This window comes from Lemur catta, chromosome 13, assembly GCF_020740605.2.
Source record: "Lemur catta isolate mLemCat1 chromosome 13, mLemCat1.pri, whole genome shotgun sequence".
Lineage (NCBI taxonomy): Eukaryota > Metazoa > Chordata > Mammalia > Primates > Lemuridae > Lemur > Lemur catta.
The window spans coordinates 48139707-48156980 of NC_059140.1; the positions used below are offsets into that span (position 1 = coordinate 48139707).

Consider the following 17274-nt stretch of genomic DNA (forward strand, 5'->3'; position numbering starts at 1 on the left):
TCTTAGTCTATATGCATCACCAACCCCACCTCCCATTAGACTGATAAATTGTGCAAAATTCTGTCAATTAACACTTAAACATCTTTGAGGCAAACTAATTCAGAAATATTTTCATAACCCACAGTAGTTTAAACATTAAATCACTCGAACTTACAGCACCACATTGTAAATAGATTTCACTAAATTTTTACCTTTTCTTATTCTCAAGTATAAAATATTAAAGAAATATAATAGTATTATTTATGTGAGATGGAGTATAATAAGCCATATTTGAAATAATTTTGGAAAAAGGTGTTTTACTTTTTATTTTCAGTGTAATCATTGTACCAGGCTTATAGTAGATGCTCAATAAATAATTGTTCTAATGACCACACCTTAAGCTCTGTTGGATTAAGGCATAACTAGAGTCGCATGTTTGGGCATTTCTTAGGAGAAAAAAGTATTCTAATTAAAGCAACATTAATTATGTTTAGAAAAACATCACAAATGTATTTTTTTTCCTTTTTTTCTGTCTATGGAACATATACTTCTTAATGCCTTATGAGACTTACAGAACTGTTTTCTAAAGATTTCAGAATCATCTATTTCATTGTCTTTCTCTTATGTCTTGATTTCTTTTATATCTAGAGATTTTGATGTCTTTTTATCTCTAGAGATTTCTCTAGAGATAACACCAAACATATTTAAAAATCTATAGACTTTTTAGTAAGTCAATTGGAGACTCAGAAATGGGGAGGCCATGAGGGGGTGAGGGATGAAAAACTACCTATTGGGTAAAATGTACACTATTCAGGTGACAAGTACACCTAAAGCCCAGACTTCATGACTGTAAAACATATCCATGTAACCAAAATCCTCTTATATCCCCTAAATTTATTGAAATTAAAAAAAAACTGTTTTAAGCTATGTTTGCTTGACAGTCATGTGTAACTGGCAGTGTGGTGCTTCACAGTATCTGTATCATAAAAAGATTCTAATATTTGAAGGGCATGTTATAACATAAACTGAAAATACTTATATTATTGGTTTCCCCTAGAAGATTAAATGCATATGGGAGACGAATCACTGCACTAAATAAAAATGGTAATATGACCTTCCTTATATAAGAAGAAATAAATTTCAAATATCAATATTCATGTTTGGCTTGCCTCTTCTATGGCACTCACCTAGGCACTTTTCAAAACCTTTGAGAAGGAAATGATATTCATGAGACAGATGTGCATGAAGGTGAAATATGCTGTGATAGAGGCAATTAATACCATTTATGATTTTAGTTTATGTGACATTGGCATCAGTTCATTAAAAATGTACTGAACTATCAACTGATTTCACAAAGGTCATTGAACTGCAATAAAGTGGTATCAGCTCTTCTCCATTATGACTCTGGGCTGGATTTGAATCAGCGACTAACAGGAAATAGGCTCTGTTCTATTGTGAGTCTATAAAAATGATTTATAGAGTTGCAGTATATCTATCTATAGCATTTTGTTTTTAACTACAAACTTTTAAAAAAAGTTTTTTAAAAACTTTTTTATAAATTGCCTCTTGAAAAACACAAGTTTTAGATACTAGAAAATGCTTATATTATTAATTACATAGTTATATATTATATAATTTCTTATTTATATATGTATAATTTCATTAAATCTGAAAAAATGTGGTCATATGTGGCATGATATTCAAAGGTCTTTTTGCTGTAAAGCAGAAAGAAAATTAGGTTTAGTTATACAGTGCAAATTTGCTACTCTCACGCAATTCCCTATAGCCTAAATCTCAACACCACATGACTGTAAATATTTTCATAGTTCATGGATTACATCAGCAAAAGAATATTTACCAAGAGAACTAGACCAATCTGTGCTAAAAGAAATGCACAATTTTATTTTTATTAAAACACTAAATTTTATTGAAGTAACTATATATATACTTTAGGTCACTTCTGAGAATGACATTGTGCAAGTAGATGCCAAAGTCATATTCCAAACACCTTTCAACTACGGGGTATTCTTATCTACTATTAGTAGAATACTATTCTATTCTACTACCACTCTGATTAAAGACTAGTAGTAATATCTGGGCCAATGCGTAAGAATGATATACTAATTTAATCTCTGTTAAAATGTGGTCTTTTTTCATGTATATCAACAGCAATTGCATAGAATTTGGTTATTTAAAATAAGAATTTTAATGCAGCTAGCTCAGTCAGCAGAGCATGAGACTCCTAAAATAATACTTTTAGCTTACTGTTCCAGTATTGCTTTAGGGACACTCATATATATAAATTGTCCTTTAAAAATAGCAGGCAATAGTGTTGGAAATATATTGATTGTAAAAATTACCCTAAAAACATCAAGTAAAGCCATGTCTCATCATTTAAAATAAACAAATGTCATACATATTATGCATGTATTTTTTCAGCTCTATGAAAAATATATTTGCATATTTCTTATTTTAATTTTTCTATAGTTTTTTTTACTAGTATAATGTGTTTTTTATTGTTTTCTTTTTTTTTTTGGCTTTCTTGCTATACAAGATTAAATTATACAAGATTGAAATTCTTGATACTTTGCTGATTGGACATTACATAGTAAATAGCAAAAAAATGAATGCTTGTTCTTAGCTTTGCTCCTAGTTTCACTTATTTTGCTTTTACATCGTGTCACTTGTTGAAAGTTTTTTGATTTTTGTGTTCCGCTCTCCATTTTATTTGGGAGGAGTGTTAACTGGCGTGTCCTGTGGTCTTCTTTGTAGTCGCAGCGCCGTGTTACGTTTCACCTCCCCGATGGCTCCCAGGAAAGCTGCAGTGACAGTGGTCTAGGAGACCACGAGCCGGTGGGTAGTGGAACCCTGATCTCACACCCTCTTCCTCTGGTTCAGCCACAGGACGAATTCTACGACCAGGCCTCTCCGGACAAGAGGACCGAAGCAGACGGCAACTCTGACCCCAACTCTGGTGAGTCCCCTTCAATATTTTGGACTGCTTAGAGTGCTGGTTTTGTTGTGGCTTGACCTTTAAACAGTAATCCGACAGTGCATGTACAGGGATATTTGATTCTTTTTTGCTGGCTTTATTGTTGTTGTTATATCCTTTGAAATATATCGTCTAATGTCCTTGACGTGTTATTGGCTATTAAATTGGAGGATGCGTCTTTATTTCATGAACAATGAAAAAAAAAAGTGCTACAAATGTAATTGAAAGAAACCATTTGTATCAAGATATCCTGATGTTAAAGATGTTACAATATGAAGGCTAACCTTTTAGAATTGATAAGATACAGTTAAGTAGAATACAATCAATGAAAGAATATATGTATTTATATATGCAATTGTCCTGCAAATTTTTATTTTCAAATGAATATTTTATAAAATAAGTAAAATTATTAGTGCTACAGCTATGTAAGAATTTGTCTAGCAGGTTTTCTGATTTTTAGTGGAAACTTAACACCCCTAAAAAAGATTATATATTGATTTAAAAAGTGTGAAGAGGGGAGATAGAAATTTTCAGTTTGTATTTTGGTTTTTGTCTGTTTGAAATCTGGATAATTTGGGTTTTTGCTAGTATATTAAATGGGATGTATTTGGCTAAAACCTTTATTCACCACAGACCCACTCCCCCCTCCCCCCAGAAATTATTGCCTATTACGAAAGCCTTGTGGGGGTACTTCTTTGGTTTTTGGAGGACATCTTGGGCAAGTGCTACATCTTTTTTGGTCATACTTTTGTTAAAAAAAAGTAACTGATTACTTTTATTACATAAATATAAGACCTACTCAATAATTGTGATGATCAGTCCAGTGTAATGACAATAATTTCTATTTTATTTAAATTAAAAATTACTTCCTGGTGGGAAATGTTGGTAGTGGATGAGGCTACAAATGTGTGGGGGCAGAAGATACATAAGAAATCTCGGTACCTTTCTCTCAATTTTTCTGTGAATGTAAAACTGCTTTAAAAATTAAAATAATAATAATAGTAATAATAATAATGCATTCAAACTAGACAGAGCAAAATAAATAAATAAATAAATAACTTATCTTGAACATGTTCCAAACTGGTTGCCTGCAGTGGGAATTTGGGGAAAGGTAATTTTTTCCTAAATTTCTAGCTATTTTGCTCCTATTGCTTCTGGCATTAAAATGCCTCTGACATTTCTATGGTTGAAGTAGACATATAAAGAGTAGGTAAAAAGCACAAAAGGGCTTTCTTAACCAGTTCTGTCATAGTAATACAACATTTGTGTTCTTTGACTTCCATCATTTTAAGCTACCTCTTTTTGTCTAAGGAGAAAGCAGATCTTTTGAAGGTATGCCTCCTCCCATTCCCTACCTATATCCCCAACTTTGCAAATTTCTTCTCATTGACAAATATAATGCATCTGAAGTTACATTTGTATCTTCTTTCTGCTGAGGTTTTTCCCTATTTCAGGCAATCTTGCAGGAGGATCTAAGTAAACTCCATGCCAGCTCTAGCTTTTGCTGTTTCACGTCCTATACCTTGGTCACTTATGGAAAACATAAGTGCATCTTTTGACGTCACATATCCAGAAGGGCAGGTCAAAATCAAAGAGGCAATTTCTCATCACACTGAATTTGGGAGAGATAGTCAACTATTCTCTTTAGATTTCACGGCTTTGATCAATCTAAGTACCGCTGAGTCAACCTTTCCTAGACTTGTGTAAAGATGTCACAGTAGGTAGAACTCGCAATACCTCTTTTTAAACTGCTTTCCTAGTCTCCAACTTCCCCATCTCCAATTTTAAAATATCTCTTGTTGGAGTGAAGGGAAGAGTCTCACAACTGCTTTTTCGCCATCTCTTCTGCAAGTAGGTGTGAGTAATATGCTCCTCTTGTCTTTGAGCCTCTGACAAAACCAAGACATAAAGACTCCCATTTTAAACATACTTGCAAAAATTGTTTTGGAACTTGTCTATAGAGTTTACCAGAGTTAATTTAAAGAGATATCTTCAAAGCCATTGCAGTATGTGCAATTCTGTGTGGAAGATTCACAATTAATAAGCCTAAGACAATGTTTCATGAATATTTTCTAGCCAGAATAATGAAATATTTTAGATGCTTATAAAAAATATCAGGATGCAATGAGTTTAATCAATGGGTTTCAAAAACTAATGGACATCTGGGTAATTTTCTAGTTAACTAGTTGAATTGGAGATTTAAAAATATTCAACTAGAAAGCAAAAACAGATTTTTGAATTTACTTCATATATGAATAAAAGGATAGTTATCTATTTTCTTTGCAATAGAATTATATGTCTGTGGTCAGCCAGGGCCATTGAAGAAGCATCTGAGAACAGAAAAAAAAAATTGCAAAATCATGTTATATATATCTTCACTATTATAGCAGCAATTTTCATGCACAAAAAATTGAAAAGTTTGTTGACACTCATGGAAAGTAATACATAACTAAAAAATATATTTGGAGAAAAGTAAAATTTAAGATTAAGTGCAAAAGCTCATTTAAGTATGCATTTTAATATAAACATGGTTTATCTTTTATAGCTTAGTTATTAGAAACAGTAAATTCTAAATTCAGGGCAAATATATGAAGGTATTATGGGAAATTTATTGTTAAAAATAATCATGTGTTAATATTTAATTTCATTTTTTTTGTTTGTCTATTTGTTTACTTGCCAGAAAATACTTTAATCAGACCCTAGCACAGTCTAGCAGTCATTCCTTGTTAAGTTCCTAAAGGAAATTTATGTTCAAGGAAGACAAAATAAATAAACATGTAAGACCAAATTAGTATGCTGTGTATGGTTTTGATGGTTGGTGAGTTCATCAAGACGAAATGGACACAGACAGACAAGCAGTTTTTTGGTGTTGTTTTTGCTTTTTGGGGGAGCTAAAAACAATTTTACCAATATTGTTCTGCTTTCTCCTAAACCTACCATTTACAAAGCCTGCATCTGAGTTTTCCAATCATAGACAAGGAAAAAGAGAGAGAGAACATTTTCCCTAACTTTTAAAGTATTCTTAACTTAGGCTGCCCTAGGCCAGAACTTTATCCAATATGTCTACCTACTTATCAAATTCTTCTCAGACCTGAGCCATGGCACCAAGCCTGCTGTCAAATGGGAAAAGATAGAAGTGGTTCTAAACCAGGGGCAAAACAAAACAAGCAAATAAAAAAAAAAAAAACCAAATAAACAAAAAGCCATTCAAACATACTTCAGGAAGTCTCCAGAATTTTTTACTAATCTAATCATATGGAACAAGAGACCCAAGAAACAACACAACCTTGCATACTCCAATATTCAACCCAATGCAGTGACTTCACTTACAAGAATAATGATCAATAAAATGTATTTAAACCTCAAGGAACAGTGCTCTTTGGTGGTGACAATGTCCTTATTTATCATTGGGAAGGAAGGAGAAGAGAGAGTAGGCGAATGAGGAACTCTGAGAGTCCCTAGAGGCTAACAGTTCCCTTGACATTTAATGGAACATAAAATTTTAAGCTCCTTTGTGAATGTCTAGAGCAGAATTAATTAGAATAACCTAGAAATAGTAAGAGATTCAAACTGAATGCTAATTCATATTAGGATAGTATTATGATATATTGTCTTAAAATGTTGCAGTCACATTTTTATAATTAATGGAGGAATTTGTGAAGTACAGTGGAATTGATGCAGTAATCATCAACAGCAATAATCTTGCTATTTTGTTCTCAACTGTTTCCTTTGAATTCAATGGAGTATGGTCTGATAATTCTTGAAGAGCTGAGATTTTATAGCAAATGAAGTAGAAACCATGAATGTCAGTATTATCAGTAGCATTACTAAGTAATATGCATTATACCTGTGTGAATTCTTATTTTTTCAAATACAGTTTTCATTTTTAAAGAAATCATTAAAAACTACTGTTGATTTCCACAGTAAATGTTTTCATTAGGTATTTTTTTCAAGGAAATGAATGCAAATGATATCATGTGGAGGAGTTTTTGCACACTTTGGGCTTTCACATAGGGTCTCTAAACACACACACAAATACATACATGTACACAGTGACTATTCTTTATTTTCAATGTTATATACTACTTTGGGTTATTGGCATTATACATTTTATATTGTAGCAAACTCTCGATTTTTGAAAAAATAAGTAAATAATGAAAGATCTTTACATGCAATGCCAAAAATAAAGTTTGCAAATTAAGCAATAATTGATAGGTTTTGAGTTTTGTAAGTGATATCTATGTAAATCTAGAGTAATCTTTACTGCAATCAGATATGGCTCTGCTGCCATTAGTTCATGTGTGCTGGAAATATAGCTTTCTTTTTTTTTCCTTTCTTTTTTTTTTAAATTTCTAATCTTCATTACATTGGTTTGGCACAAACTTTAATCCTGTTTTCCTTTCATTTCGAGGGTCTTTATTATGGCAAAAGGAACTGACATTCTGATCCCTGGGTTATCTGACCACTTACATGTCTCTTGTCTTATCTGATCCACATGGGTCTCAAATGAAATTGCCTTTTCTCCCATCCTCCTGGCCTTTTTAGGAAAATGGCTGATACCTTCATGCCATGGGAAGGCAAAAGAGACTCTGGAATCCGGTGCCTAGATACACGATGTGGGCCATTACTCTTGGGGATCTTCCTGCCTCCCTGTACTCCGCCATGGAACTCTCTGATCTTAATACTCCTGATTTCTCTGAGTTCTGCTCAATAAACATGACATAGGATCTCTGCTCTCTCCTCCCATCGCTTTCATCTCTCTCTCTTCTTCCCAGCAGGGATGACTGAATGTTTTTAATGTGTAGGGTTTAGGATCCCTACTGTTTTTCTTGATACTTCTCCCTCAAAGGCACCATCCTTCTACTTTTTTTTTTTTTGCCTTAATAACAATAAAAAACAATCTCAAGATGGTTTAGGACTCTGCAAACTAACTGAGTGCATTTTTTTACTGTTCTTCATCCTGTCTCATCCTCATGTGTGCAATGAACATAAAGTCAATATCTGTTTTTAAAAAAGTAGAATAGGTAAAGGGATATATATAAGCACAAAAACCCAACACATATTAATAATTCAAAAGTATTTTCAAAAATAATTGTATAAAATTACATTTGTGTTTATTGCTAAAACAATTATACAACATTCTATTTAAATGTACTATAGATGGATATCAAAATAATAGATAAAAGGAACTATTTTTTTAACAAGGTGTTTTTAAAGAACATATGGTGAAGAACTTCACTCCATTAATTATTGATTAGCCTGAAATACAGTTCTTACAGGAAATGCAATATGCATACTTGATTTGGATAGCAATTCACAGAATGAGTTGCTGCCCTAGAAACCTCTAATGGTGACCCAGAATTTTGTTGGTTTGTTTCTTTTTTCAGTATTATAAAAAGATATTATAATTTTTAGATAATTGTAGATATATGAGTATGAGCTGGATTTTAAATGATATTTAAAAATTATTACTTATTTTGTTATAGGTGATAATGGAATTGTAATTTTGTTTAAAGAAAGTCCTCATGGTAGTGATAAGGTTATGAAGAATTTATATAGAAACAATATGATATCTGGAATTTGTTTTAATACTACTCTAGCAAGATAATAATAATAATAGTAATGGTGGGAATTGATTAAACTATGAAATTTTCATGGTTTTTGAGGTTGAGTGTTGGTGATCTGGATGGTTACTATTTGTTCTCTCATTTCTTATGTTTTAAAATTTCTAAAACACAAAGTTTAAGTATATAGGAGACTGATACAAAACTCAGAATGGATATATGAAATATATGAGCACACATTTTATTTCTTCTTGCTTTCTCTATTGTTTTGATGCAAAGATCTGATTTACTTGACAAAAATATAGGCAGATGTTTTTGTATATAGCAAGAATATTTTATGCATTTAAGTATGTTTCTAATGGTGAAAGTTGCAACTAAGCAGAGATTCAGTAATTACGTATGTGTTTGTAAGACTAGAACATAAACTGATAATTGCCTCCATTAAAGAATTTTCAGGTAAAATAAAGTCTTTCAAAACTTCCCTCTGGAATTTAGCAATAAAATCATTAACCAAAAACCTCTGTGCTGTTCAGTTTGTAGAACACCCAAGAGGAATTTAAGGTAGGGGCATGCTGATATCTCTCTGGCAAACAAATAGTGTCTCTGTGTTCTAGTCACATCCAAGTTCTAGAACACACTTAGCCAACAGTCCTACATATGATGCAACTATGCGCAGTATTATTTGCACTGAATTTTGTCACCTTTAGTGCAGGCAAAAATTTATTCTATTCACAAATAGCAGTAAATCATATTTACTTAAGAAGTTAACATGGTCATAAACTCCATGTAAAATTCAGTAAAACCATTAATTCTGAGAAAACGGTAAAAGGATTTTCAATTAAAGATTGTTATTTTCTTAACCAATATAGCTAGACTGATGAACTGATTTCACTAATTTAAAAACAGACAAAAACAATTATGTTATCAGATCAGGAACAGGTGATTACCCCTAATTCAGAATTAAGTCTTAATCTTGTCCCATTGAGAATCATGAATAAAGTTATTTTTACATTGGATATTTCTTTAAATGTTATTTGAAAGGATTTTCTGCTGTTTAATCATGTGCAAAATTGCAGATTGTATTTACTTTGTAAAAGCCTGCCTGTCATGTGCTTCTGACTTTACCCAGACTATGTTATGAATCAGTTGGTGAATTTCTCACTAAGTATGGTTTTGAAACTTTATTATTATTTGTGGTTACTATTTAATGAAGTCTATTTGTGAGCCAGGAATTCTGGTAAATATTTTGATATGTTGTATATGATCCTATACCAATACCGTACATTAGACAGTATTATAAGTAAACTGAAATTCAGAAATTTTAAGTGATTTTTCTAAAACTATTTAGTGAGTAGCTTACTCAGAATATGAACTCAGGAGTGTCTGATGCCACAGTTTATGCCTTTGCTATTTAGAGAAACCTCCTCCAGTGAATGCATGTTTTAATACAGGATATGACTCAACACAATCATCTCTCAAATTACATTTTAAATTATAGGGAACTAATCTTATTTTTAAGAAGACATTTGAGAAACTTAAGAAGATGAATAATCTGCTAGTAGGATGAATAATTTGTGAGAGAACTACTTTTCCAGTTTTTCATGTTTTGGGTTTTGCTTTGTTTTTGTTTGTTTTGGGTATCAGGGTAATAAAAATTTAGACCTTATTAGGACCCTACATTTCATCCAGAATAACATTGTTTTATACAGAGGCATAAAAAGGGAAGTATTTTGCCTAAATTCACATAGTTTTTGAGTCAAGAATAAAACCCATATATATTGACTCATATCCGTCCTCTTATTTCTGGAGCAATCTTTCCTTATATCTTTTCTTCAAAGAAACAGGTGTAATTATTTGATTAACAACTGTCTCCCCATTAAACTCTAAGGACTGCCTACTTGTTTACTTATCTATTCTCCATGCATAACAGGATCTTGCCTATGGTAGGCCACCAATATATATTTGTGGACTGAATGCATAAATCAATATCTCACAAACACATGGAAATACAATCATACAAATTAAAAGTGTCCAATCAAGACAAAACCAACCAAACAAAATCTAGAAAATAGTACATTATGTAAACTGTAGATATCTTCGTGTTTAGATATTGAATTCTTCTTTTCAATTTTCTATATTTTTCACAATTATAATGTATTTCAAAGTATAATTTTATATTATAATGAGGTAACATACATGGAAAGCACCTGATCCAGGGCTGAGGAAAAATGTGATTAATATATTTTTTGGTATCAGTTAAAGGTGTACATTCAAAAATATTCTTCTTATCAGTCCTAAACATACAGAATACACATGCTCGTAAAAATTAAAAATTTTAAAAATTGGTCATGAGAGATTGGCTGTTATTTGGGGAAAAATATCAAGTTGATAAAATAAAAGACACCAGAAAATCCAGGAAAAATAAAATTACCTTATCAAATTTCAATCCTAAGGAATTGAACTAATCTTAACCTGCAAAATAAAATCACTAATCATAATATACCTTGAGAATTAGACATGAATTAGCTCTTTTGTCACAGTGTTATATTAAATATTTTTAAACCATGTTTCTAATTTCTCTAAGTGTCCTGGGTTAAGCAAATTACATAGATCTGAAGAAAATTGTTCAGAAGTTTCATATTGTCACCCACTGGGTTCACTTCCCCATGGGACGTTTAGAATCAATTCAAGGTGATCCTACAATAGTGGCCTCTGAGTTAATGAATCTATAGTTCCTCAGAGAATAGTATAGAGAAAAGTTAATCAATCCTACTGTGATTTGAGTTTTCAGGGAGAAAAAAAGGTTCTGAAACTCAGCAATATAGAAAACATAATTTGATTATCTTTTTATTCTGAGGATTTTTCTTGCTTTATTAAAGATATTTAATAAATCTTGCTAGATATCAACTGGGAGACTGCCCTCAGCTCCTAGAGGACATCCACAGATGCTAGCCACGTAGACCTGCCAACATGACTGCTTAGATCTTCAGAGCCTGATAGGAAGGAGACTCTAGAATACCTCTGGAGCAAGAGAGTCTTATGTAACTTAACACAATCATGGGAGTGACTTTCATCACCTTTGCCCTAATCAATTGATTAGAAACAAGCCTCAGGTCTTGCCCACACTCAAGGGGAGGCAATCACAGAGAGTTGTAAAAATCAGGAGTTGGGTGACGTGAGGGATCACCCTAGAGCTTGTCTGCCATAATCCATGTAAAACGTAGGCATTTTTGTATCTGTGTGTGTGTGTGGATATGTATACATATTCACATATATCCATATATATCCATATATACATCTTAGTATCTTTGTATCCTTTATTAATTTTATCTTTACATGATTCACCTATTTTTAAAAATTCATTATTCATTCTGCAAATGCTTGGGTAAAGTCAACTATGTGCCAGGTACTATGTTAGATTCTGGGCATAAACATTAAAACCTAGACCCAGTAAACTTAACACATTGACTGCCACGCTAGCAAAAAAAAAAATTTCCCTGGGGCCAGAGTGTTTTATTAAAACAAAACGATCCTTTCTAGTTTGTTATTTTTTATTGTTTTCTGTGTGTGAGTTCTATGCAACACAATCCATGTTTTTAGAATTAAATTGTCAATATTAACTGTGACACCAAGAACATCAAGTAAGATTTTCACGAACCAACTGCATGGTTTTGCTTCACAAGGCCCCGGGTTCCTGAAATTGTTTTGCAATTTTGTTCTGTGAGTGACATGATATGAAGATTTTACAAACCACAAAAAAGAGACAGAGAATCAAAGAAAAACACTAATTTTTGTAGGAGAGAAGATACTGTATACCAATAACATTACTACTAAATTACAATAAATGCTAATGATAAGTGTGTAAAAAAAGTGAATTTTAGCACAGAATAAGAAATAAGGAATCAATACAGATTCCATAGCTAAAGTGATACTTTAAACAAATGGCATTGAATGAATAGAAATTATTTAAGTATGTGAAGTGTATGTATGTGTGTTTTTATGCAGTACAGGCTTCTTGGTGCTATAAAAGGTCATAGCTAGTTGGGCAAGCAGTGAAAAATTCACCATATGCGTGTATTATTAATTTCACCATGGTCTTTAGGTCTCAGACACCTAACCTCCAAAATGGGACTACTAAAATCTGAGAATATTGTTATAAAAAATTATAATGCCTGACACACAATAGATAAGAAATGGTTGATGATAACTGTTCAAGTAAGTGACAGTAAATGAAACCAGACTGAGAGATAGGTTGGGACCAGATTTTGAATGATGGAAAGGATAGGATAGATTCTATTTGAATATGGGAGACAAAAGAAAAGAAAGCATTGAGAGTAATTCTGGGATTTTAGTTTGTAAGTCTTAAGGGAAAATTACACAATTAAGTAAACTATAATATAAATTAAAAACTCAGATTAGGAATTAAATAATTCTTAAAGTGCCCATTTGAGCTGTTAGGCAATGTTATGCAGAAACTAGAAAAGTGATTCTGAATTGGAAATTGAAAACTGACAACATAGAAGGTGAATGACATTCTGAGAGTAAATATGATAATTGAACAAAGAGAAAAAGGCCAAGAAAGAAATCATGGCAAAGCTAATATTTAGGTTAGGCAAAGGTGGAGGCAGGGTGAGAGTAAAGACCACAAAATTAAGAGGTACAGTCAGAAAATCATGGAAGTTGCAGGGATATTTGAGTGCTATTTGATGGTGACTTTTTTGGAGGTAATGTATTATAGAATCGTGTTTAAGGACACAGACTACGGGGTCAGACTAACCTATATCCTACCTTACCGATACCAGAACCACAAGGGTGTTGGCTCATAATACAGGCTTAGTTTACAGAGATTATTACATTTAATTGTCATTACTATCAGTAGATAGTGAAAAGGTGTACAAGAAGTAAAACATGTACCTTAATTATTTATCAAAAGTTTACCGTTTAAAAAATTACCCTGGTGAATTTTGAATTGTAAAATCATTGTTGCAAAATCGAAAAAGAAATACAATTCTTAGAAAGTGTTAATTTCAAATTCTGAAAACTTTATCTTTAAATACTGTTTATGTGACATTTTTTTTTCGTATTTACCATGCCTGATGTGGGCTCCAAAACATCACAGGTTGTCAAAGACTAATAAAATACATCGTCTATTTTTATGCTCCAGTATCTTCATTGTTTTTCTTGAAAGTAATTATGCTCAATTTCTTATTTTAAAGTATTTATTATAATACTGATTTTTCACAGCATAGTTCAATGTTTTATTCCCATTTCATTTTAAAAGGGGGTGCAATCAGATGATTTTCTATAATATCACTTAATCTAGTTAAATGATTGCTATAAAGCAGGCAGGGACACAGGCTTTCTCTGCTGGAAAGTCTTAGATCTCATCAACTTCAAGTATGACTGTTATTTCCAAAAAAAGAATTAGCTTTGAATATTTATTAGACAAATTTTTAAAGTTGGTAGTAATTTTCTACTGTGTTTGAGCTTTTTTAAGGGGTCACAAATACAGTATGTTTAATAGTCTCATACAAAAATCTGTAGAAACAATGTGCCTCCTAGTGTAAAGTAAGAGTAATGTCAGCCTTCACTGGCGTGCTGCCTGAAATCTCATTTCCAAAGTTGCTGGCATGTAATTCAGTCTTCTAAGGAGTCACAAAGAATAATGGCATTTACTCAATCCTGTATGGTAATTTATCTTACAGGAGAAAACTATATTCTTTGTATATCTATATTTATAATAATTTGAGAGCGGTAAAAGTGATAAGCAAATCAGTAGCTATACCTAAAAATAAAAAACTTACTGAATTTAGTAACTCTCAGAAGTATAAAGTTAATTTTGTATATACCTCAAAATAAAACTATATCACAAAATAAATGGAAATAAATTAATAATTGTAAACAATAAATATTCATAAAAATCAAACTAAGATAGTTTATTTTATCTATATACACAGGCAAACATACGTATAGCAAATGAATAAACACAATTATCTGAGTTAAAAAGATTGAGTTAAAAAGGGTAAAAGTTTGAAATTTTTGAAGACATCGTAGCTGTTTGTCTAAAATGTCCCAACTTTACCTATTTTATTTGAATGCTATTTTGGTGTGCATTTAGAATGCTATTTTGGTGCTGCCAGTAGATTGAGAATTACGCAGATTAGTGTAACTGACAGATATGTGGATGCCCAGATTTTAATAACACTAAAGTAAGCTTTCCAGATAAAATACAGAATGGCCAATTAAATTTGAATTTCAAATAAACAATGAAATGTTTTTGTTTCTAAGTATGTTCCAGATATTGCAGTAGTACAATGTCCCTTTCAATATTTGGGACAAAGTTATACTAAAACATTATCTATTGTTTATATGAAATTCAAATTTAACTGACCATACTGTATTTTATCAGGCAAACTTATGATTTATATTATAGTCATTTGCATGTCCAGGAAATAATCAAACTTCAACATTAGAAGTTCGCTTTGTGCTTATATTTAACCCTGTAAATACATGGCTCTCTCATAGAGTTTCTGCTTAAAGTTTTTTCATCCATTATTTCGTTTGTTGTTTAATGGCATTTTTGATGCATCATGTTTTAGAGTGCCTTATATTAATATATGCATTGACTTTTACATACTTTCTTTGTTTTCATGATCTAATCTATAGTTTTTGGGATTTAACCACTTCTAAAGGATCCTATGTAGACATGAAATGAGGTTAGGAGAGTGAAAAAATGAGATTAAATTTCTTTCTGAACTTAAAGGCTTAGGTTGTATATCCTAGCAAACATCCATCTTGAATACACAAAATACGTTTTTAAGACATCTCAAGTGAAAGACTGAGGAAAAGTGTGTGTAGGGATTAACTGCCATAGAGACAAACAGACTGAGTGTAAGTCATCCTCTTCTACCCAGTTGCCAGCTTCATCACCTTGGGCAGGTGGCTGTAATTTGTCATACAGTTGCAATGGGTTAACATGTATAACTCACTTGAATAGTTCTAGGTTAATAGTAAATTTTCACTTATATTAGTTATTTGCATAAAAATTAAAGTTAGCCTAGACAATTATCTAATCATATTCTTTGGCTTTAATTCTGTCTTCATAACTAACAAAGAAAGAAAGAAACAAAAGACCAATCTTCTCTGTATTCCAATTTCTTGCTCACTGGTTGAAGAAAGATAGGTATTGTTTTGTCAGTGTATTGCAAATGATCAAGATAATATCTTAGGTCTGCATTTTACTTTACTTGTATGGCCAGTCAGAATTGTTTTTTAAAAATAATGCTGATTTAATACCAGTTGTTTGAAGAGTTACACAGTTTTAGTCTAAAAAATGCTTTGAAAAATAATATGGAGGAAATTTTGTATTTTTATAGGACTGACCCCATCATCTACACATAGGTTTAGTGGTGAGCTCTTGGATACATATGAGGAATAGGAATAAAAATCGTATGCTATTCCAGACTCCTAATCCTTATTTGAATTTTGGACCTTTGCAGATTTATTCCTACTGATTATCCAGAAATCTTTTTACTTCTTTGTATTTAATAATAATCTAACTCCAAGGCAGATCTTCAAACAAGTAATATGCTACACTTTGGTTGAATTTGGTAATTAATCTCTGCAAATCAACTGCATGGCTAAAAATAAAACAACAACAATTTCTATTTAAGTACTCATTTGGAAGGAAAGAATTAAATCATGAGCTTCCTAAAGTACAGGCATTGGTTGCATTGATTTTTTTTTTATTTCATGTTTTTGTGTTTTGACATGAACAGGCATTTTATCATGCCTGAGCATTCAATTGAAAACCCTTTTCACATTAACAGTAACATAAGAAAACATAAACTAGATTTTAAAAATTTTCCATGAATGAAAAAAGAAATTTCTTTAGTCAAGGTAGGGAGTACATTATTTTTTATGTTTTATAAGACAGAGTCTTAAACGAAGTACAGTATGACAATATTGAAACTATATCTAGAGACCAAAAACAGATATAGGGGCCTCGTAAAACAATAAGCCCAGACTTAGGAAAGGTACCATACTATCATGAGGAGTGGGGCCTCACTGAAATGCTTTCTTAAGGCTTCTTTTTATTAGGGAAATACATTTTTAAATAAAGTCAAAGAAGCTGCTTCATTCAGCAGAGGATGTCGAGTTCTGATTTAAGCTGCTTAAGGAATAGCTATAGAATATCTAACAGTAACTCTTCAGGAATCTCTCCTAAGTCATAACTATTGCATAGTAGAAGATGATGATTTAAAATAAGAAGTTCAGGTATTTTGAGCCAGAAATACCAATACTCCACAGGCAGTAAAATCTTGACATAAGAGACAAGCAGCATAATAAAGAGGAAAGAGAAATTGGCCTATATTCTATCAATTTTATGTCTTGCTAGCACAATCAAAAAAGGCTTTTTGGTGTGCTTTACTTCATTTATTGTTCAAAAAGGGTATAAAGTATGAATGTATTTTATGGTCTGCAGGGCCCTAGGAACACAAGTTTCAGAATCAGGCAAATTGAAGTTGACACTGGCCCTGTACTTTATAGTTGTGTTCTGGTTTCAATGCACTCTCTCTCACTCTTTCTCAATGTCTGTGTGTGTGTGTGTGCGCGCGCACGCGCGCGCGCGTGTCTATTCCTCTGTCTCTGTCTCTCTTTCTCTCTCTTAACTTCTCTGTCTCTGTAAGCTAATAATATAAATATCTTAGAGAGGATGTTAATGCATTAGTAATAGTA

The 17274-nt window shown here is 32.0% G+C and overlaps 1 protein-coding gene and 1 pseudogene across 4 annotated transcripts in view; both read left to right on the forward strand.

Annotated features, from left to right (window-relative positions):
* PCDH9 (protocadherin 9) overlaps nucleotides 1-17274 on the forward strand; it is an 867425-nt gene that overhangs the window by 557583 nt on the left and 292568 nt on the right. For 2 of the 4 annotated variants that reach the window (XM_045566956.1, XM_045566957.1), the window contains one exon: nucleotides 2752-2953. In XM_045566956.1, coding sequence (XP_045422912.1) covers nucleotides 2752-2953 — 202 coding nt within the window. The remainder of the gene's footprint in view (nucleotides 1-2751; nucleotides 2954-17274) is intronic. The other 2 variants (XM_045566958.1, XM_045566960.1) reach the window with 1 other exon arrangement.
* On the forward strand, nucleotides 3382-3449 carry LOC123649556 (annotated as a pseudogene).